The 22,812-nt window shown below is 42.1% G+C and overlaps 1 protein-coding gene across 1 annotated transcript in view; it reads left to right on the top strand.

Annotated features, from left to right (window-relative positions):
• Window positions 1–759: 759 nt before the first annotated feature.
• The window catches only part of FGD6 (FYVE, RhoGEF and PH domain containing 6), a 94,405-nt gene continuing 72,352 nt past the window's right edge, over window positions 760–22,812 (top strand). The window contains exons 1-2 of the mRNA XM_038756279.1: window positions 760–838; window positions 11,704–14,053. Coding sequence (XP_038612207.1) covers window positions 823–838; window positions 11,704–14,053 — 2,366 coding nt within the window. The 5' untranslated portion in view covers window positions 760–822. The remainder of the gene's footprint in view (window positions 839–11,703; window positions 14,054–22,812) is intronic.

Below are 22,812 nucleotides of genomic sequence, written 5' to 3'. Positions count from 1 at the left end.
ACTGTGAGCCCCCAGTTGGGTAGGGACTGTCTCTATATGTTGCCAACTTGTACTTCCCAAGCGCTTAGTCCAGTGCTCTGCACACAGTCAGTGCTCAATAAATACGACTGACTGACTGAATGAATGAATATTCATTGATTTATTTTACTTGTACCTATTTATTCTATTTATTTTATCCTGTTAATATGTTTTGTTTGGTTCTCTGTCTCCCCCTCCTAGGCTGTGAGCCCACTGTTGGGCAGGGACTGTCTCTATATGTTGCCAACTTGTACTTCCTAAGCGCTGAGTCCAGTGCTCTGCACACAGTAAGCGCTCAATAAATACGACTGACTGAATGAATGAATATTCATTGTTTATTTTACTTGTACCTATTAATTTTATCCTGTTAATATGTTTGGTTTGGTTCTCTGTCTCCCCCTCCTAGACTGTGAGCCCCCAGTTGGGTAGGGACTGTCTCTATATGTTGCCAACTTGTACTTCCCAAGCGCTTAGTCCAGTGCTCTGCACACAGTAAGCGCTCAATAAATACGACTGAATGAATGGATGATAGGCCTGCCCGCCGGGGGGGGGGCGGAAGCGGACTACAACTCCCGGCCTGCCCCGCGCGAGGGCCCGCCCAGGGCGGGGGCGGGGGGCGAGCGCGCATGCGCGCTCCCCCCCCCCCGCCGCGCGGCCGGTAGGGGGCGCTGTAACGTCCCTGCGGGGCCGGGAGGGAGATGGGGACTCCAGCCTCCCAACAACTTGGAAAGTGATTTTTATAAAGGAAAGGAGGATTAAAACGGGATTGGGGGGGTTCAAAAAGAACCTCGGAGGAGAGGAATCATGAATTCTTCCGCCGGTAAGTGCTCGGGGCTGCGGAAAGTTTTTGGATGGGGGTTGTTTGGGGTGGGAAGGATCCCTGCTCCATCCTTTGGGGGGGCCCCAGCAACCGGGAAAGGCCGGTCCTTCGCAACGGTGGAAATCCCTGCCCCAGGCAGGGGGGAGTCTGTCCCTGCATAGCCTTTTCGGAGATAATAATAGTAATAATGATAAGGCATTCATTCAATCGTATTGTAGTAATAATAAGTCATTCATTTAATCGTATGGATTGAGCGCTTAGTGTGTGCAGAGCACTGCACTGAGCGCCTGGGAAGGACAAGTTGGCAACATAGAGAGAGGGTCCCTACCCAACAGCGGGCTCACAGTCTAGAAGGGGGAGGCAGAGAACTAAACATATTAACAAAATAAAATAAATGGAATAAATAGGTACAAGGATTGAGCGCTTACTGTGTGCCTTGGGAAGGACAAGTTGGCAACATAGAGAGACGGTCCCCTACCCAACAGTGGGCTCACAGTCTAGAAGGGGGAGGCAGAGAACTAAACATATTAACAAAATAAAATAAATGGAATAAATAGGTACAAGGATTGAGCGCTTACTGTGTGCCTTGGGAAGGACAAGTTGGCAACATAGAGAGACGGTCCCCTACCCAACAGCGGGCTCACAGTCTAGAAGGGGGAGGCAGAGAACTAAACATATTAACAATATAAAATAAATGGAATAAATAGGTACAAGTATTGAGCGCTTACTGTGTGCAGAGCACTGCACTAAGCGCCTGGGAAGGACAGGTTGGCAACATAGAGAGACGGTCCCCTACCCAACAGCGGGCTCACAGTCTAGAAGGGGGAGGCAGAGAACAGAACAAAACATATTAACAATATAAAATAAATGGAATAAATATGTACAAGTATTGAGCGCTTACTGTATGCAGGGCGCTGCACTAAGCGCTTGGGAAGGACAAGTTGGCAACATATAGAGACGGTCCCCTACCCAGCAGCGGGCTCACAGTCTAGAATGGGGAGGCAGAGAACAGAACAAAACATATTAACAATATAAAATAAATGGAATAAATATGTACAAGGATTGAGCGCTTACTGTGTGCCTTGGGAAGTCCAAGTTGGCAACATAGACGGTCCCTACCCAACAGTGGGCTCACAGTCTAGAAGGGGGAGGCAGAGAACAAAACATATTAACAAAATAAAATAAATGGAATAAATAGGTACAAGTATTGAGCGCTTACTGTGTGCCTTGGGAAGGACAAGTTGGCAACATGGAGAGACGGTCCCCTACCCAACAGCGGGCTCGCAGTCTAGAAGGGGGAGGCAGAGAACAGAACAAAATATAATAACAAAATAAAATAAATAGAATAAATGTTATATTCATTCATTGATTCATTCAGTCGTATTTATTGAGCGCTTACTGTGTGCAGAGCACCGTACTAAGCGCTTGGGAAGTACAAGTTGGCAACATAGAGAGACAGTCTCTACCCAACAGCGGACTCACAGTCTAGAAGGGGGAGGCAGAGAACAAAACAAAACATATTAACAAAATAAAAAGAATAAATATGTTATATTCATTCATTCATTGAATCGTATTTATTGAGCGCTTACTGTGTGCAGAGCACTGCACTAAGCGCTTGGGAAGTACAAGTTGGCAACATAGAGAGACGGTCCCTACCCTGCAACTCTACCCTCCTTCCCCTCCCCACAGCACCTGTATATATGTTTGTACAGATTTATCACTCTATTTTACTTGTACATGTTTACTATTCTATTTATTTTGTTAATGATGTGCATAGAGCTAGAATTGTATTTGTTCTGACGATTTTGACACCTGTCTCCGTGTTTTGTTTTGTTGTCTTGTCTCCCCCTTCTAAACTGTGAGCCCGCTGTGGGGTAGGGACCATCTCTATATGTTGCCGATTTGTCCTTCCCAAGCGCTTAGTACAGTGCTCTGCACACAGTAAGCGTTCAATAAATACGATTGATGATGATGATAAGTACGATTGAATGAATGAATGAATGAACAACGGGCTCATAGGCACTTGTTAAGCGCTTACTATGTGCCAAGCACTGTTCTAAACTGTGAGCCCATTTTTGGGGAGGGACCGTTTCTATCTGTAGGCGATTTATTTGTCCTTCCCAAGCGCTTAGTCCAGTGCTCTGCACATAGTAAGCGCTCAATAAATACGATTGATGATGATGATGCTCTGCACACAGTAAGCGCTCAATAAATACGGTGGAATAAATGAATGTACTAAGCGCTTGGCAAGGAAAGGCCAGAAATGCCCCCGCCTCTCTGGGAGCAGTCGCTTCCGATAGTAATAATAATAATAATGGCATTTATTAAGCGCTTACTATGTGCAAAGCACTGTTCTAAGCGCTGGGGAGATTACAAGGTGATCAGGTTGTCCCACGTGGGGCTCACAGTCTTCATCCCCATTTTACAGATGAGGGAACTGAGGCCCAGGAAAGTTGACTTGCCCAAAGTCACACAGCTGGATAGTAATAATGATGGTATTTGTTAAGCGCTTATTATGTGCAAAGCACTGTTCTAAGCGCTGGGGAGGTTACAAGGTGATCAGGTTGTCCCACGTGGGGCTCATAGTCTTCATCCCCATTTTACAGATGAGGGAACTGGGGCCCAGAGAAGTTAAGTGACTTACCCAAAGTCACACAGCTGGATAGTAATAATGATGGTATTTGTTAAGCGCTTCTTATGTGCAAAGCACTGTTCTAAGCACTGGGGAGGTTACAAGGTGATCAGGTTGTCCCCGGGGGGGGGGCTCAGAGTTTTAAGCCCCATTTTACAGATGAGGTAACTGAGGCCCAGAGAAGTTAAGTGACTTGCCCAAATCCCCATTTTACAGATGAGGTAACTGAGGCCCAGAGAAGTTTAGTGACTTGCCCAAATGGATGTGCTTCATAAAAGCTGGATTTTCACTCGCCCTGAGGTGGGAGGCCAACTGGCCGCGTTCGGTAATAATAATAATAATGATGGTATTTGTTAAGCGCTTACTATGTGCCAAGCACTCTTCTCAGGTCTGGGATAATAATAATAATAATAATGGTATTTGTTAAGCGCTATATGCCAAGCACTGTTCTAAGCGCTGGGGTAGATTCAGGGTTATTAGGTTGTCTCCCTGTGGGGCTCCCAGTCTTCATTCCCAATTTCCAGATGAGGTCACTGAGGCCCAGAGAATAATAATAATAATAATAATAATAATAATAATAATAATAATGGTATTTGTTAAGCGCTTACTATGTGCCAAGCACTGTTCTCAGGTCTGGGATAATAATAATAATAATAATAATAATAATGGTATTTGTTAAGTGCTATATGCCAAGCACTGTTCTAAGCGCTGGGGTAGATTCAGGGTTATTAGGTTGTCCCCCTGTGGGGCTCCCAGTCTTCATCCCCAATTTCCAGATGAGGTCACTGAGGCCCAGAGAATAATAATAATAATAATGGTATTTGTTAAGTGCTTACTATGTGCAAAGCACTGTTCTAAGCGCTGGAAGTGAAGTGACTTTCCCAAAGCCACCCAGCTGATAAGTGGCGAAGCCAGGATTCGAACCCACGACCACGGGCTCCTGCCACTGAGCCACGCTGCTTTCAATCAATCAATCAATCGTATTTATTGAGCGCTTACTGTGTGCAGAGCGCTGTACTAAGCGCTTGGGAAGTACAAGTTGGCAACATATAGAGACAGTCCCTACCCAATAGTGGGCTCACAGTCTGAAAGGGGGAGACAGAAATGAAAAAATGTGTTTCTTGTCCCCAAGAAATAACAGTCTGAAAGGGGGTGACAGAGAACAAAACCAAGCGCTTAGTACGGTGCTCTGCCCACAGAAAGCGCTCAATAAATACGATTGAATGAATAGACCGGGTGGAGAATGCCCAGGTGGGGCCTTGGGACGTCGACAAAAAAAATCCCTCTTTCTTGGGTTGTTAGATTATTATTCTGGTATTTGTTAAGCGCCTACTATGTGCCCAGCACTGTTCTAAACGCTGGATGAGGGAGAAGGCTCAGGCAGGGGGGTCGGTCCTGTTCCTCCACCGGATTTTCTGCCCTGATGAGGGAGGAGGCTCGGGTGGACTGCCTGGGGAACCTTCTTTCTGTTTTCAGTCAATCAATCAATCAATCGTATTTATTGAGCGCTTACTGTGTGCAGAGCACTGTACTAAGCGCTTGGGAAGTACAAGTTGGCAACATATAGAGACAGTCCCTACCCACCAGTGGGCTCCCCCCTTCTCCCCCAGAAATGCCAACAAAAATTCCAGCTCCCTCTCCCCCTCCCTCTTCTTGGTTTTCCCAGCGACCCTGTCATTCATTCAATCGTATTTATTGAGCGCTTACTGTGTGCAGAGCTCTGTACTAAGCGCTTGGGAAGTACAAGTTGGCAACGGTACCCCCTCTCATTAAAGCGGTAGATCCCATCTTTGAAGGCCAATCCCCCCCAACTGCTAAAAACTTCTTCCACTGTAATCAATCAATCAATCATATTTATTGAGCGCTCACTGTGTGCAGAGCACTGTACTAAGCGCTTGGGAAGTACAAGTTGGCAACATATAGAGACAGTCCCTACCCAACTGTGGGCTCCCCCCTTCTCCCCCAGAAATGTCAACAAAAATCCCTGCTCCCTCTCCCCCTCCCTCTTCTCGGTTTTCCCAGAGACCCTGTCATTCATTCAATCGTATTTATTGAGCGCTTACTTTGTGCAGAGCTCTGTACTAAGCGCTTGGGAAGTACAAGTTGGCAACGGTACCCCCTCTCATTAAAGCGATAGATCCCATCTTTGAAGGCCAATCCCCCCCAACTGCTAAAAACTTCTTCCACTGTAATCAATCAATCAATCATATTTATTGAGCGCTCACTGTGTGCAGAGCACTGTACTAAGCGCTTGGGAAGTACAAGTTGGCAACATATAGAGACAGTCCCTACCCAACTGTGGGCTCCCCCCTTCTCCCCCAGAAATGCCAACAAAAATCCCTGCTCCCTCTCCCCCTCCCTCTTCTCGGTTTTCCCAGCGACCCTGTCATTCATTCAATCGTATTTATTGGGCACTTACTGTGTGCAGAGCACTGTACTAAGCGCTTGGGAAGTACAAGTTGGCAACGGTACCCCCTCTCATTAAAGCGATAGATCCCATCTTTGAAAGCCAATCCCCCCAACTGCTAAAAACTTCTTCCACTGTAATAATAATAATAATAATAATAATAATAATAGCGTTTATTAAGCACTTACTATGTGCAAAGCACTGTTCTAAGCGCTGGGGAGGTTACAAGGTGATCAGGTTGTCCCACGTGGGGCTCACAGTCTTAATCCTCATTTTACAGATGAGGGAACTGAGGCCCAGAGAAGTTAAGTGACTTGCCCAAAGTCACACAGCTGACAGTTGGCAGAGCCGGGATTTGAACCCATGACCTCCGGCTCCAAATCTCGTGCTCTTCCCACTGAGCCACGCTGCTTCTCTGATCCTGTAATCAATCAATCGTATTTATTGAGCGCTTACTGTGTGCAGAGCACTGTACTAAGCGCTTGGGAAGTACAAGTTGGCAACATATAGAGACAGTCCCTACCCAACAGTGGGCTCACAGTCTAAAAGGGGGAGACAGAGAACAAAACCAAACATACTAACAAAATAAAATAAATAGAATAGATATGTACAAGTAAAATAAATAAATAAATAGAGTAATAAATATGTACAAGCATATATACATATATACAGGTGCTGTGCACTTAGTTCAGTGCCCTGCACCCCGTAAACGCTCAGTAAATAATGATCGATTTCCAGAAAGGCGCTTGTTTTTATTATTCAAGGTGTTGGCGTCCTGTTAGGATGTCTGTAGGGGAAAAGGGCATTTTCATCCCAGTTCTGGCCTGGTTCCTACGAGAAGTTTTCTAGGAAATAATAATAATAATAATGCTGGCATTTGTTAAGCGCTTACTATGTGCAAAGCACTGTTCTAAGCGCTTGGGGGGATACAAAGTGATCAGGTTGTCCCACGTGGGGCTCACAGTCTTAATCCCCATTTTCCAGATGAGGTCACTGAGGCTCAGAGAAGTTAAGTGACTTGCCCAAGGTCACACAGCAGACATGTGGAGGAGCCGGGATTCGAACCCGTGACCCCTGACTCCAAAGCCCGTGCTCTTTTCCACTGAGCCACGCTGATCCTGTTCTTCGTACTTTGATGCTTTAGTGTTGAGAGTCCAAGTTGAACCCTACCCGAATCACACGCTAGTCATTCATTCAATCGTATTTATTGGGCGCTTACTGTGTGCAGAGCACTGTGCTAAGCGCTTGGGAAGTACAAGTTGGCAACATAGAGAGAGGGTCCCTACCCAACAGAGGGCTCACAGTCTAGAAGGGGGAGGCAGACAACAAAACATATTAACAAAATAAACCTGTTTGCTGTGTTTATAACGTTTAGATACGGTTAGTAGGTCAATGGCAGGTGGAGTTAGACTGGTAGTATTAATTTAGCAGGGTTTTGAAAATAAAAGGGACCTCCTGAGTGTCTGACCGCATTATAATGAAAATGGAAATCAGCATTGTTCTAATGAAAATGGAAATCAATCAACCAATCGTATTTATTGAGCGCTTACTGTGTGCAGAGCACTGTACTAAGCGCTTGGGAAGTACAAGTTGGCAACATAGAGAGACAGCCCCTACCCAACAGTGGGCTCACAGTCTAAAAGGGGGAAATCAGGATTGCTCATCATGTGATTATTCCTCTAAAACGTATCTCAGAGAAGTGTGTGGCAGACTTGATGGCTATAAATACCTCAGCCAGGTTATTAGTAAAGTTCCATGTAAGTGGCATCCTCTATTAATGTATTTATTTCTTTTATTTGTGCATATCTATTCTATTTATTTTATTTTGTTAGTATGTTTGGTTTTGTTCTCTGTCTCCCCCTTTTAAACTGTGAGCCCACTGGTGGGTAGGGACTGTCTCTATATGTTGCCAATTTGTACTTCCCAAGCGCTTAGTACAGTGCTCTGCACATAGTAAGCGCTCAATAAATACGATTGATGATGATGATGATGATCCCGCCTTCCTGAGTCCTGACTTCATGTCATGCGTGTTATGTGCTTTATGTCAAAACTGTTACCAGGCTAGTTAACTTCAAACTATTATGGGCGAGTATTAAAAGGACTGGAAGGCACCCTTCAACCGGTTTCCTGTTCATTCTATTTTGTTATGCCGAATAAATTCCAAATACGTTTCTTTTAACCCGTAATGAATGGGTTAAAAATAGGATTAAAGAGTAATTTTCCCTAAATGCTAATGCAGAGTCCGGAAACTATAGTTTTCTTTTTTTTCTAAACTCAGTTTTTTCTTCTTTTTTGTTTACCGAGATGTATTGAGAATACTTTTTAAAAAAATATACTCAACTTTTTAGCTTCCTAGGCTTCCTTTATGTGTTTGTATGGGAAACGTGGAAGAGAGTATTTTTCCATTTGAAGCATGGTCGAGAACTATTTTTCCATTTTAGTTTGTGTGTGGCATACACACATCTAAATATATAGTGTTTTCAGTATAGTAATCAAATCCATTGAAACTCTTAAAATGTTTCTTGTATTAAAAAAATGGTTCTTCTGCACCTAATGTAAGTGAGATTTTTATGCAAGTTTTTGGATTTGTTTTGAATAAAAGTATGCAACCACATTGATCTATTCATGAGGGGGTATTTTTTTTTTAAGGATATCTTCCAGGGAGAATAGATTAAGCAGTATGTTTTATTAAAAATGATGAGCTTTTCGTTTTAAATCAGTTCTCATTTGTCCCCGAGCCATAATGTCTTCAGGTTGTCTGCTTTAAAAATTGCTACTTAAATCTGCAGCTGGTTCACTAATGGAGAGCATTCAAATGGACCATATATAAGTATGAGTTGTGTGCTTATTATTATTATGTCTGTTAGGTGCTTACTATGTTCTAAATGCTAGGGTAGATACAACTTAATCAAATTGGACACAGTCCCTGTCCCACACAGGACTCAGCCCAAGTGCACTTGTCACACTTAGTAATATATTTCTAGTGCTTTAACTTCTTTATTTTTCTTGGAATTAAACAGCTGTGTAAACAGTAGATTTTCAGCGTTTGTCTTGAAAGCTGAGTTTCGGTGTTGGAGTAGAATTTGATACACTTTTAAGATCCCTGATCATTTCCAAGCATTGACGAACTGTTTTTTTTTTCAAGTATTTTTTGATTTTGGCACCTACTATGCCAAAATGGTTTGTTTCCTTTGGTACTTCTAGATGTGTAGAAACACAACAAATTTACAAGTGAAGAATGTAAAATTCTGCTACTTGATACTTTGAGGTTAAAAAACCCAATCTTAATTATTAAAGAATGATAAAATATTGCCATCTCCAACAAATTTTCAAGTGACTGCATTTAAAATGTAGTATTTAAAATAGTTTATTGCTAAAATGAGGATGAAGCATGTTTCTCTATAGTTTAATTCCATTAAATATGTAACTTTTTGAGGTACCCAAAATTGTGTTCTCTTTTGAGTTGATCAGAAAAGTCAAAACCTGCTGGTAATTTTGTAATAATAATAAAATAATAGTACTTGTGGCACTTGTTAAGCACTTACTATGTGCCAACCACTGTAGTAAGCTCTGGGGTGGATACAAGGTACATGGGGCTCACAGTGTAAGGGGAGGCAAACAGATGAGGAAACAGAAGCCCAGATAGGTTAAGTGACTTGCCTAATGTCACACAGCAGGCAAACAACAAAGCTGGGAGAGATCCTCAGACTTTCAGGACAGGCCGCTTCTCAATACTTATAATATTATTTAGTCAAAGATTAAAATGTTGAAATTGTTCATCTTCTAAATTGACTTTTTAATCTGGTCACAGTTTTCCTGCCTCCTAAATCAACTTTCTGACATTGTGAACCCACTGTTTTTGTCTTTGCTAGAGTTGTTATCTGATGAAAAGTTGATATGTGAACTTTAAAAAAAAAATTAACTAAGAAGACACCATCAAACTCCTTGGGCCTCTAATACAGTTTTTGAGAAAAGGAAGTTATCCTAATGGAATTACCCACTTAGAGTTTCCATTTTTTGTCTTACTTGTGCTACTCTACATTCGGGACCCATTTGCCTTTGATAATCTTTTTCTAAGATAAATGTAGCATGACATTTCACCATCAGTGGCATCATTTTGGAAGCAAAATGATATACATTATTAAGTTTAATGTATATATTAAGTTTTAAAAAATGCCTTTTTAAATCCACCATCAATGGAATTCAGGAATGTGTAGCAAGAATCTTTGCCCTTGATTTCTTCCATTAGCCTTAAGCAAGATTGCACATGCTCATTTCTGTGAGTGTTTCATTGACATATTATTTTATAGTCCAAGGATGAACACACATTCAGCCTCGTTTGCATGTTTTGGGGATCTCCCCAGTCCCTATTGTCAGAGATTATTTCCAGAATAATGGCTCACCTCTCCCTCCTCCCCTACAGTTCCTCTCCTTATATGTAGATTAGTTTTAATATTGACTTACCAATTCTTTATTTTTTGTGGCTCTCTGTGACAACTCCTTCTTTACAAAAATATATTTACTACAGTTGCTTAAGTTTAAATAGTCCTGTTCCATAAAATGAGTTTTAAAAGCATAAGCCTTGGGAAGATGAAATATGACTTCTGAGAATTGGTTTGATGTTTCTTTTTAAATTTCATTAAAATTTCGGAGTAGAAGGATATTTAAAAATTGATACATAATTAATTCATTGTAGAAGAAAGAGGCTCATGATGTAACTTCTGCAATGCCAATGGGACAATAGTCTAGACATCGTGATGGGGACCCAGTACTCAATTGCCCAACTGGTTTGCTTTGACTAACTATTTTTTTGACCATAAGCAATAACATCTAATTCCATCCCTACCAGTGGCATTTATAGTGTCTTGCCAAGGCAAGTTCCAAACTTTAACACCACAGGAGGGGTTATTTTTCCATCTTCCTATTTTAACTGTTGAAGGTGAGCATCATTAACAAACATCTTACTTAGAATGTATTCTTTAGTAAATTTGTATTGTTTAGAAAATATTCATAATTTCTTGCTTTTGTTAAAGACACAAATAAGGTACGGATGAGGCAGAAGCCAGTATCCGGTATCTTTTTTCACTGTTTTAGGGGCAGAGATTTGGAAAATTCTTTGACATTAGGTTAAGGATTATTTTTTCTCTTCCCTTCCCATGTTTAAATCCACATCAACTCCTCCCCACCCCTGCTTTATTTTTTTTCTTTAGACCTGGCTCCAAGTAATTCCATGCATGATGTGAAAGGTAGTTAAAAAAAAATCCATGAAAACCCAAAACCCAACAAATGAACTCCTGAAAACTCAATAAACCAACAACTTCCCATCAAAGCAAACATTTAATAGAAAAACACTGCAAGAAAAATAATTTGGATTAAATAAATCATGAACTTTTTTTCAGACAATAATAACCAGTCTTTGATTTTGGGAAGTCAGTGGTTTTCACCATTATTGAAAACTCAGCAACATTTGCGAACTCCTGAAGCAGTTTTTTTGTAGCAGTTTTTTAAAATTTATTTTGTAGATCACTAAGAACTGCTAATAAATTAGAAATTACAATCCCTTGTTTGAATTTCTATTCAGTAATACTAATTTGGAACAGTCCCCTATTTTGAAGTACTTCAGAAAGGTTTTGGTAAAACACAACTGTCAATGAAAGCATTAAGGAACACTCTGCGAGGAGCAGGCAGGCAGAAGAGATTTTTCTGCCCTGACGTACTGTACAATACTTATATGGGAAGTAAATAGATTGTAACAACCAAAATACTATCAAATTAAATTTGAATGCTTGGACGTGGTGACTGATGTTTCCATTCTTCCCTTTCTAGAAATTAAGAAGCCACCACTGGCCCCCAAACCCAAATTCGTGATAGCACATAAACCAGCACCTCCTCCTATTGCACCGAAGCCCGATGTAATGATCTCCAGTGGCGTACAGTCAACAAAGAAAACAAAACCAGCAATTGCCCCAAAACCAAAAGTCTTCAAGGACTCACCTACCTCCGACATTCAATTGACACCAGCAAGAAAAAGCACTGTAAATTTTCCAGAACATAGCAAGGAATTACTTGAAAACTTGGAAAACCTAAATTGCAAAAATGGAATCCCTGGAGAAGATGTGAATGCAACTTATATTTTCTGCTCTTGTACTTCTGAGTGCACCCACAAGACTGGGACTGGAGAAAACGTATGTAGAGCACAGGTAGTTTTAGAGCACCTTGAGAAACTTGAAAGCTTAGAAAGCATCAAAATTGGTGAGCAAGCCACAAAAACTGTGAGGACTAGAAGAAAACTCGATCCTAATCGGGAAAAAGTGACTCCGAGTCATGTATTTGTGAAGGCGAGCCTTCTGGAAGGGAAGCCCAGAGATGTTTCAACACATGTAGCCCCCGTTGGTTGCCATTTGAAGCAGAGGTCTGGAGACGGCACTGAGGAGGATGACAACTTAAATCCTAATGAGCAGGTCAGAATTGACTTTTATGATCTCATTACGTCTCCACTAAATTTCGATGAAGATTCGGAAAAACAAAACCATTATTCCAAGCTTGTTAGAGATGAGGGTCAAGGGCTTGGAACTTGTCAAGATTGGACCCGTGATGGCAGGCGTTGTTTTTGCTCATTGGACCGAGGAGCTAAGGAAAATGGCAAAATGAACAGTCTCAAATTTCAAGGTAGAATTAGAGGGAAAGCAGAAGAAGACAAAGATGTTAGCTTCTTAGTAATGCCTTCCTTACGGTGTGCCAAAAAACTTCCAGTCCCCAAACCCAGAAAGCTCCGGCCTGCTTGTCTTGTACGGCAAGAGGGTGTAGATGACCCAGACCCCAGGGATGCAGACAATTTGGTCGATGATTCCTTTAGCTTTGCTGAACATTGTATGAAGAAAGCAAATCAGTCTGATGTTCCTGATCAGAACATTTTATATCACAGTCCACATGGAGAAGAAGGAAACCAAGCTAACCATCATTCTGGTGATGAAGGAAGTCAGATCCAAACATCTCTTGAGAAGCATGATTTCACCCCTTACCAGAAGTGCCCCAAACCTCCTTACCCTGTTGAAAAAATGGAGTTTTCTGGAGTGACAGATTGTAATCCGAGACTGGAAAGTAAAACCTTAGATGGTTCCAGTATGTTACCTGTCGTGGACACACTTTCTTTGAGTTTGCATAAGCAGCGACTAACAACCAACAGCCAACATGTACTTCCTGCCATTAGCTCTGATGTCCCTGCGCAAAAGATGGACAAGGAGGGTCATGTTAGAGTGGTAAGTTCCCCAAAGGTTGCTCCTAAAAAGCCCCAACGACATAGCTTGCCTGCAGCCGGCCTCCTTAAAAAGGCTGCATCAGAGGAGCTTGTGGATAAAAGTTCTTATCCCTCTAATGAGGAAACTTGTCTAAGGCCTCTGTCTACCAAAGATATGCCAAAACGGGCTTCAGAGAAACCTGTGTGGAAATTACCTCATCCAATTCTGCCATTTTCTGGAAGTCCAGAATCCCTAAAGGCTGTCGGGATGCCTTCGGCCAGTCAGTCCTTAACTTCCCTGATGAAACCTAGAGCAAAATCAATGTCCTCTGTGGATATAGAAAGAACTGAGAAACCCTGTAAAAACTCTCAAAAGAAGAACACTCTGAAGAGATTACTCAACATGAAACTGTCCCTCTGCATCATGAAGAGTGACTTGCAGAAATTATTGGCTAAGGGCAGCCAATCTGTGGATGTTGCCCCAGGCAACCTCTTGTGTGGAGAAGGAAAGAGGGTTCATAATGACCAGCCTGGGCCAACTTTAGTGAATGAAAAGAAAATTAAACCTGTTAAGGCATATTCTGCTGACACAGACTGCCCAGCCTTGAAGATGAAGTCTCAGAGACCACTTGAAGTACCAAACGGTCAAAGAGCGGAATCCTTAGATGATCAAATGCTCTCCAGGGAGACCTCATCACAGCCTCCTCTCATTTCTTTGAATGACAGCTGTGCTCCAGAGTATGAAAATGTGCGCCACTATGAGGAAATACCAGAATATGAGAATTTGCCTTTTATTGAAACTGCTGGTAAAGCTCTGAGTTTTGAATGGCAGAATTCCAGCAGTGTGGAAAACTCTGACACAACTGTCTGTGTGCTAGAAGAACTATATGAGGACTCGGACAGCCAACTGAATCATGGTCTCCAGCATCTGTCTTTCAGGTAACACGGGAGAGGGTAGCAGGTGGGTTAGAATAGGTCATATCAGTATATTGAAGTAAAAAGACTTTATTTTCTGGCTAATAGTTGATGAGGACAAGAATCTGTTTCAAGATCCATTTGCTTCTCTGATGTACTTAGCCATTTTGGCCTGGTTGGAAGTGTGTGATTGACTTAAAAGACCCCCAACAAACTCCAGATCTTGTCTGCAGCAACTGATAACATACTAATAACTTAGAGCCCATTGAGAATTGCTGAAGCCTTAAAATGAAACTTTTTGAGCTATAGTAATGGTACAGTTCTTTGGAGATTTTAGATGGCTGCAAAGTTAAATAGATCTACCAAACACATACTCTGCTTTTCCTGGGTGAAAGTTTAGAAAAAAGTTTGGATTCAATTCTTCTCCTTTTACTCCCAGAGAAAGTGTGTTTCTTACTGCTTAGAAAAGATCAGTGCTCCATAGGCTTTGAAGGAGCTTCATGGGGTTCCCAAATTTCCCAGCCCCCTCTTGCCTTCCCCCAGCTCTTCTCCTCCACTCTGCTTCTTGTCCCATAGTAATCCACCAACTTCATTAGTTTGTAATTTCTTTAAGGGTTTAGGTGCCTTTTTTTTTTGTAAAACTCGGAAAGAGGAGAGGGACTTAGGAAGGGAATATAGAAGGAGGGACATGGTCTGAGTGACCTGATCAAAAATATTTTGTGGGAAGTTTTGCATTAAATTACCAATATTGAATTCATATTTTCCTCATTTGATTCTCCACTTTAGAGTGCAAACTCTTGGACAGCAGGATCCTGGTTGATCCACTCAGAGAGAGGACTCAATAAATAAAGAATTAGAGAAGCAGCGTGGCTCAGTAGAGAAGCAGCGTGGCTCAGTGGAAAAAGCCCGGGCTTTGGAGTCAGAGTTCATGGGTTCAAATCCCGGCTTTGCCAGTTGTCAGCTGTGTGACTTTGGGCAAGTCACTTCACTTCTCTGGGCCTCAGTTACCTCATCTGTGACTGTGAGCCCCATGTGGGACAACCCAATCACCTTGTAATCTCCCCGGCGCTTAGAATAGTGCTTTGCACATAGTAAGTGCTTAATAAATGCCATCATTATTAATTAGTAAAAAATGACGAGGCTTGATTTGATTGATGAAGCAACGTAGCCTAGTGGAAAGAACTCTGGTCAGGGATTCAGAGAATCTGGGTTCTAATTCAGGCTCCACCACTTGTCTGTTGTGTTCCAGGCTAGGAGGAGGATGTAGGAAATGGGTTAGTGGCCAGATAGACGAGATCAAGGCATAGTGAGTAAGCTGGCGCTAGAGGAGTGGAGTATTTGGGCTGGGCTGTGAGAGGAAGTCCTCTCTTGCCTCTTCCACTGCCACTATTTCGACCCTTTGGAGACCCAAAAATGTCAGACCAGCTCACTTGGTTGCTGCCTCTGGCTAGGTTGTGATAGCACTGGCCTTCTGCGAACTGGACCATTGACCCAAGCCACACTTCCACAGGCCCGTGGGGTTGACTTCATTGTGAAGCTCATGACATTTCTTCTCATGTGACAGTGGTAGTCCTGGATCAGTACAGTTGGGAACACTGGCCATGTCCTTGTAAGACAGCTTGCAGCAACCCAAGCTTAGACCCATGTTTAGAATCAAGACTCCGACCTGCAGCCCTCGGGCTCAGGTTGGCCACAACTCTCTGAGCCCCAGACCTGGAATTTCTGGGCTTAGTGGAAAAGGGATCCCCCCTTAGTCTGCCTACCTATTCTTCCCCCAAAGCAGTATGGCATAGTGGATAGAGCACAGGCTTGGGAGTCAAAAGAAGGTTATAGGTTCTAATTTCGGTTCTGCCACTTGTCTGCTGTGTGACCTTAGGCAAGTCACTTCACCTCTCTGGGCCTCAGTTACCTCATCTGTAAAATGTGGATTGAGACTGTGAGCCCCAGGTGGGACAGGGACTCTGTCCTACCCGATTTGCTAGTATCCACCCCAGCGCTTAGAACAGTGCCTGGCACATAGTATGCACTTAACAAATAATTATTACTATTATTATTTTTGAATGTTGCCCAGAGAACTCAAAGTGGGCAAGTGGCAGACCCTGTATTTTAAGTTACATGCAGCTTATAGTCGTTCAGTAAGTACTTTCTGATAATGCCATTGGCGCAGTTTCATTAAACCTAGCCTCATTTTAAAAACATTGTTGAGTCTTAAAATATCAAGCTTCATCATGAAATAGAAAGTGTGCTTCTAAATTGATGATAGTCTTTATAAAACTTCTGTCAACAATTATGAAGAGTTCCTTCCATTCTTTGATGTAATTTCCAGTTCTCAGACTCGACCATCGTCAGCAGGAGGTGGCGTGATCACCTTAAGTGAGGATGCTTTTCACCAATATCAGCCATCTGTGACCCTTTAGTGCTATGGATGCTGTCAGGGGAGCAGATAATGTCTGATTTGTTTAAGGAAAATTGCTCCTGAGCCTCTCCAGTCATACATTGTTTTTTGGTTGATTGGGATTTGTTTTGTTTACTTTCTGATAACGTGGAGTGTGAAGTGAGAGGCAGGATGGGAATGGTGAAAGGAGGAGCGGAAGAAGAGTAAAGGAAGTGAGACAGGGAAGAAAGAACAGCCCCACACACTAATCTGAATAGAAATAACTCTTCCACTTGCAATGGCCAAAGTTGGTTACTCTAAATGGTATGAGTGAAATGTGAAGAAATCCTTTGCTTATTTTGGACTTCCCAAGTGCCAATGCACTTACACTTGGTGGGTACTCAGTAAACTCTTGAGAAGCAGTGTGGTGTAGTGAATAGACCCTGGGAGGCAGAAGGTCATGGGTTCTAATTCTGACTCTGCCACTTGTCTGCTGTGTGATCTTGGGCAAGTCACTTAACTTCTCTGTGCTTCAGTTACCTCATCTGTAAAATGGGGATTGAGACTGTGAGCCCCATGTGGAACAGGGATTGTGTCCAACCCGATTTGCTTGTACCCACCCTAGCGCTTAGTACAGTGCCTGGCACAGAGTAAGTGCTTAATAAATACTATTATTATTATTAATGATAGTAATAATAATAAATACTACTACTGCTATTTACCCCCGACTGTTGAGGCAAATAAAGGAGACGTATTATAGCCCTTGGATCACTTGTTCTGGAATGCAGGTAGAGATGGACAAAAGAACACTGGTCAATTGGAACACTAATAGTGTCCACCTCATTGCAAGATTTTCTGTTTACTTTTGGTGCCTGATCTTTCAGTAGGGGCTTCTTCTCAGTTAAGATGGACAATAGTATTTATTAAGCGTTTTCAATATGCAAAGCACTGTACTGAACCTGAGAAGCCGTCCTGAAGATTAACCCAGACCTGGTCCCTGGCCCACAGAGTCTCACAGTCAAAAGGGGGAGAGGAAGGAAAGACACACAGGGCAAGTCAACTATTGAAAATCCAGAATGGGGAAAACAGATAAAATAGAACAACTGAAGAAGTTTAACAGCAAGAAATGTACCAGCACTTCACTGGGACAGTCCTCAGGCTCTTCATTACTCATGGCACACAGTCCTGTGTGAAAAATTACAAAAGCTCTCACAGCTACTTGTATTTTTCTTCTTTACATTGCTTGCTGTTTTAGCAATATAAATTTTCATTTGAGCTTTTCTAGTCAAATTTAACAATGATAAAAGTGAGAGATGGTGATGATCATTTATATTCTGAGGTTCTAGTTCCTGTTCTTGCCAAATTTTTCAGGTTTTTCCTTCCTCCACTGTCTCTCTTTTTCCTTGCAACCCCTCCCTGCCTTTCGAGGCCTAGTTTGAGCCACTCTTCTCATTGCTGAGGAGATTTTGGTGTTCTACGCAACAGTTTCTTTAGAACCTTTTCCTCCTCTCTGATCGATTTAGTCGATCAGTTAGTGCTTTTATTTATTACTGTGTGCAGGGCACTGTACTAAGTGCTTGGGAGAGTACAGTGCAGCAGAATTAGTATACGTGTTTCTTGCCCATAGTGATTTTACAGTCTTGAAGACTAGTCTAATCCTTTCCAAACAAAACATTTTCACCATTTTAGTTTTCAGTCCACAAATTGAATCCTTCCAATAGCTATGCCTTCGCAGACAGTTGCTCTAAAGGTGGTTGGAGTGGGTAGATTGGCATATATTAATCTAGGCCATGGTGATAGCAGGATTGATGCTTTGTCTATCAATTCATTAAGCAAGTGGTGAAATACACTCAGCAATCTTCCAAGGTGGGTGTCATTTGGTATACTGACCAATACTAGATCTTGTAGATGGAGGGCAGATTATCAAAGCCTTTTGAAATGTGAAGCACTACCCTGGCCGGACCCCCCCCCCCAGCTGCTGCTGCCAAGATGGGGCCCAGAAAGGGCAAGGAAGGGGAAGGAACTTTAGCCCTCCAATAGCCTAATGGTGAAATTCACGGAGATGAGGCCAGGTTTGAAGGGGTTAAAGAAATCAGACGGCCAGTGCAGCTGGGAGGCTTTTGTAATCAGAGGCCACCGGAAACAGGGAAGTGTGGGTGAGGTTTGCTGAAGCCAACCAGCAGAGTGACTTGTTAGACCCATTAAGAGGAAAGTTGTGTCTTGATGTCTGGATTTTCACAGAGTCCTTCAGGTGGATTAAGGGAGCTGGACCATTGGATTGCTTGGGGCTGTAAAAATGTCAGTTCAGTCAGGAGCCTTCAGGCATACCCTGTGACTAATAAAAGTGTGAGACAGAAAGTGCCTTTTTAAGCAGGCCAAGAAGGGAAAACGGAAGCCCTCATGAAGAGAGTCCCTGGAAACTCTGAAACGAGGTAAAAGATGATCATTTTTGACCTAGGATGCTGGTGAGAGGAACTGATTTTCCTCCAAATGTAGACTGTTCTCAAATTATTTAACTCCAAATCTGACAGAGCTGAGGTCTGAAAAAGGGGGGAAAGCCCACCAAAAAACAAATGTACTTTTTTTTACCTGAATGGTTTATGGATCGGAGGATGAGGTATGACAGTTTTTCAGTCACTCGGGAATGTACTGTTGGCTTTCGTTCAAAGGAGGCTCAAAAAATGCCTTTCAGCTCACTCAGTAATACAATGGCTTGGGGAAGAGCTTTTGAGCATATCTGGGGAAGTCCTGGCTGAGTTATGTAAATCCAAAAATTAAAGCGATTAGAATGAGAGAGAGAGGTGGGGGCGGGGGGGGGGGGGGGGAAAACCAGCTGTATATATTTGGTGTAGTGATTATTACTATTAATTTTTTCAAGTTGTAGTAAACAGTGCTGCTCATTTATGGTCTGTCAGTCAATTGGACTCATCTTTCCAGGTACACACTGGCTTTTTTTTTTCTTTCTTATATCCCAAAATGATCAGTATACTGTCTTAATAGAGACAGGAATAAACTGTTATATTCTTATGGGCCCCCTTCTGCATGTGTACTTCCCAAGCACCTAGTACAGTGTGTGCACACAGTAAGCGCTCAATAAATACAACTGAATGAATGACTACTAACTTAGATTCATTATTGTGAAAATGGAGAAGGCTTTGGAGAAGGACCTATTGTAAAAACAATTGGGCACAATTCTTGGCTCCGTTTATGATCAATCCTGCTTTCTATATGTCTACTTTCATTTGCTTTGTAGCGCCTCCACCCAAGAACGCCCTAGTCAATTTTCTTGATTAGCTGAAAAGATTAACTTCATTATCAGAGAATGGTAATTATCACTACTGTTTTTTAATGAAATGCTTCATTAGCAGGTTGTCTAAATTGGGCTCTTTGTGCTTGAATTTAGCAGAATCCATTGTGTTTAACAATGGCTGGCTTTTCTTGAAATCATGTCAGATTTATTTGAAGTGCTCCAATTTTTCAGTCCATTCCCCCAGGCTTTGCTTTTAATAAAAATGTGGGGAGGCTTCAGTCAGGCCTTCATGACTTACTTCGTAGTAGGTAATCTATCAGTAAGTCCTGGTGAATGCTGAGGGGAAAAGAAATATAGCCAAATTTTCACTCCCATTTTTTAGCACCAGTGTTAGAATATGCTGCCAATCATGGTTTTGACTTTGTAACTGAAGTGTATTAAAAAATGACCCTGGCAAGCTATTCCAAATTATTTCATGGCTGAGTCGTGGCCTAAATGTGCTACAGAAAGTCAGATATACAATGAGAATGGATAAAACATTCATTCACCTATCTCAACGGCAGCCTTTTCCTGTGAGTTATTTTCGGGATCAGCTCAGGAAATATCACAATTTGTTAGGCTCCTTAGCTGTGCATTTTTCGCACTGGAATCTTAACCACACATTTTTGGCTAATCTTTGTGTTTACATCCTTAGCAAAATTGAAACACAAGTTAGTAGTCGTGTTGACTTCTTGGCACAGATGGGTTAACATTTTAATATATTAGGAAATGTTAGGTTACAGTATTGGGTGCAGCTGTGTTGCTACAAACTGTAGTTCTGACCTGAGTAGATAGATGGAATTTGTATATCTCCTAGAACACTGCTTTAAAAGTCACTTTTAGACAGGTACACTTGTGATACAGGGAACCTTAAATCAAGGACACTATGAATCTTAGTAAAGTACTGTGTGTGTAGCTATTGTTTGAGATCCATTTAATTTTGTGCAGGAAATCAGTTATTTGCTTGTGTGCTTCATAGACGGTAACACTGGCTGTAAAACATTCCTTATCGGAACCATGTCCCAGCGTTTCTGTTTCTGTGTGGGTAATTATCGTAATACTTATAAAATATGTGAAAATTGAATTTGAAAGTCCAAATCCTGTTTTGTTATGAGTTTTAAAAGTTTCCATCATACTTGTATGTAAGAGAAATTAAAAGTACAGCAAAGTAAAGCTATAATGCTGCAATAACTTCCTTGTAGTTCTAAACTTATTTCACTTTCTCAGGCAAATGGAATTTCCAAGGATCCAGTGCTATTTAGAGAATACTATTTTGGATTTCAAACAGTAGAAGTGCACATCTAACCCCCTCTTTATTTCTATTTCAACATGAGATTTATAAATGCTGAACATCTGGCCAAAGGTATAATATTTTTTTTTCCAGATTTGGGTACTGGAAGCTAAGGATATGCAAGCCTATTTTCTTGTATTTCAGAATCAATCAATGGTATTTATTGAGCGCTTACTATTTGCAGAGTACTGTATTAAGCACTTGGGAGAGTACAATGCAACAGAATTAGCAGACACCATCCCTTCCCATATCCGTGTCAGTTTGATACTGATGATGAGGGGGTCATCAGAATGATGACCATCCAGAACGATGGATGAGCATTTGTAGGCTTCCAAATGGGAGAAAGAGATGACTCAAGTACTAGTGGCTTGCTCAGCTCTACTTATGCTCTCTGGTCCCTGCCAATTGTGTTCCCAGTAGGGCATGGAGTACAATGAACAGATAGGAAGATGGGGTGCTGTACATTGTGAGGTGCACATAAAGGATTTTTTTTTAGTTTTCTTTTTATGTGCAAGATTCATGGATGGCCAGAGTGACTGCAGCATTATGGTGCTGGAGCATTCCCTCCCCTGGTTAGCCAGGTGTTTTTCAGGATTTTGGCCAGGCCCGACCACCTTACAGAACACCCTAGGTGGTTCTTTGATCAGAAATCTTCACCTCCAGTGATATAACCAAAGCAAGCAGAGCTGGAATTTGAATCCAGCTTGGCCAGTTCCCAACTCAGTTTCCAGGAGATAAACAGCAAGTCTTCACATGAAGCAGAAACTCCTCAGCTTCAGATTCGAGGCAGCTCTCTGCCCCTTTCTTCTTCTTGCTTCTCACCTAGGACAACCTAGCCTACAGATTTTGCTCCTCTAATACTAACCTCGCTTTTCCCTCACCCACTGTCTATCCTGTGCTCATGCCCTCTCTCCTTTCTGGAATTTCTTCTCCCTACATCCATGACAGACCAGCACTTTCCCCATCTTCAAAGCCTTACTGAAATTGAGGAAGCCTTCCCTGACTGTCATCACTATTTTCCAACAGTATTTCCTTCCCTACTGACTCACCCAGTTCACCTATTCAGCCTGCCCCCCTCCAAAAAAGCTCACAGGTGCTCACCCCATCCCCACAGCACTTATGTATGTACATGCCCTTATATTCTGTTGCTTCCCTCACCTGTAACTCTGCTTTAATGGCTATCTCCCCTGCTAGACTGTAGGCTCCTTGAGGGCAGGGATCATGTCTAACAACTGGATAGTACTCTTCCCAAATGCTTAGTACAATGCTCTGCACAAAGTAAGTACTCAATAACTATCCCTGATTAATGTAAGTTTAGATATTTGGAGATGTGAAGGGCAAAGCATTGTAATTGAGAACACTTTATAATTTAGGTGTGTGAATAAAGCTTTCCCCCCATTCAGTTACAAAGTACTGAATTGTCACATCCTCAAACAACGGGAAAATTAAGCTTAAATTAAAAAAGAATAACGGTCACATAGTGGGTGTGCATGTAGGCATTCACACGCCTACTTATCAATCAGCGGTATTTATTGAGCGCGTACTGTGTGCAGAGCTGTGTGCTGAGCATTTGGGAGAGGACAAGCAGCAGAGATGGTAGAAATGTTTCCTACCCAGAACGAGTTTATTCTATTTATTTTATTTTGTTAATATGTTTTGTTTTGTTGTCTGTCTCCCCCTTCTAGACTGTGAGCCCGCTGTTGGGTAGGGACCGTCTCTATATGTTGCCAACTTGTACTTCCCAAGCACTTAGTACAGTGCTCTGCACACAGTAAGCGCTCAATAAATACGATTGAATGAATGAATGAATATGTCTTCCTAGGACCGGG

Source organism: Tachyglossus aculeatus, chromosome 14 (assembly GCF_015852505.1).
Source record: "Tachyglossus aculeatus isolate mTacAcu1 chromosome 14, mTacAcu1.pri, whole genome shotgun sequence".
NCBI classification, from domain to species: domain Eukaryota; kingdom Metazoa; phylum Chordata; class Mammalia; order Monotremata; family Tachyglossidae; genus Tachyglossus; species Tachyglossus aculeatus.
This window is presented reverse-complemented; position numbering and strand designations above follow the sequence as displayed.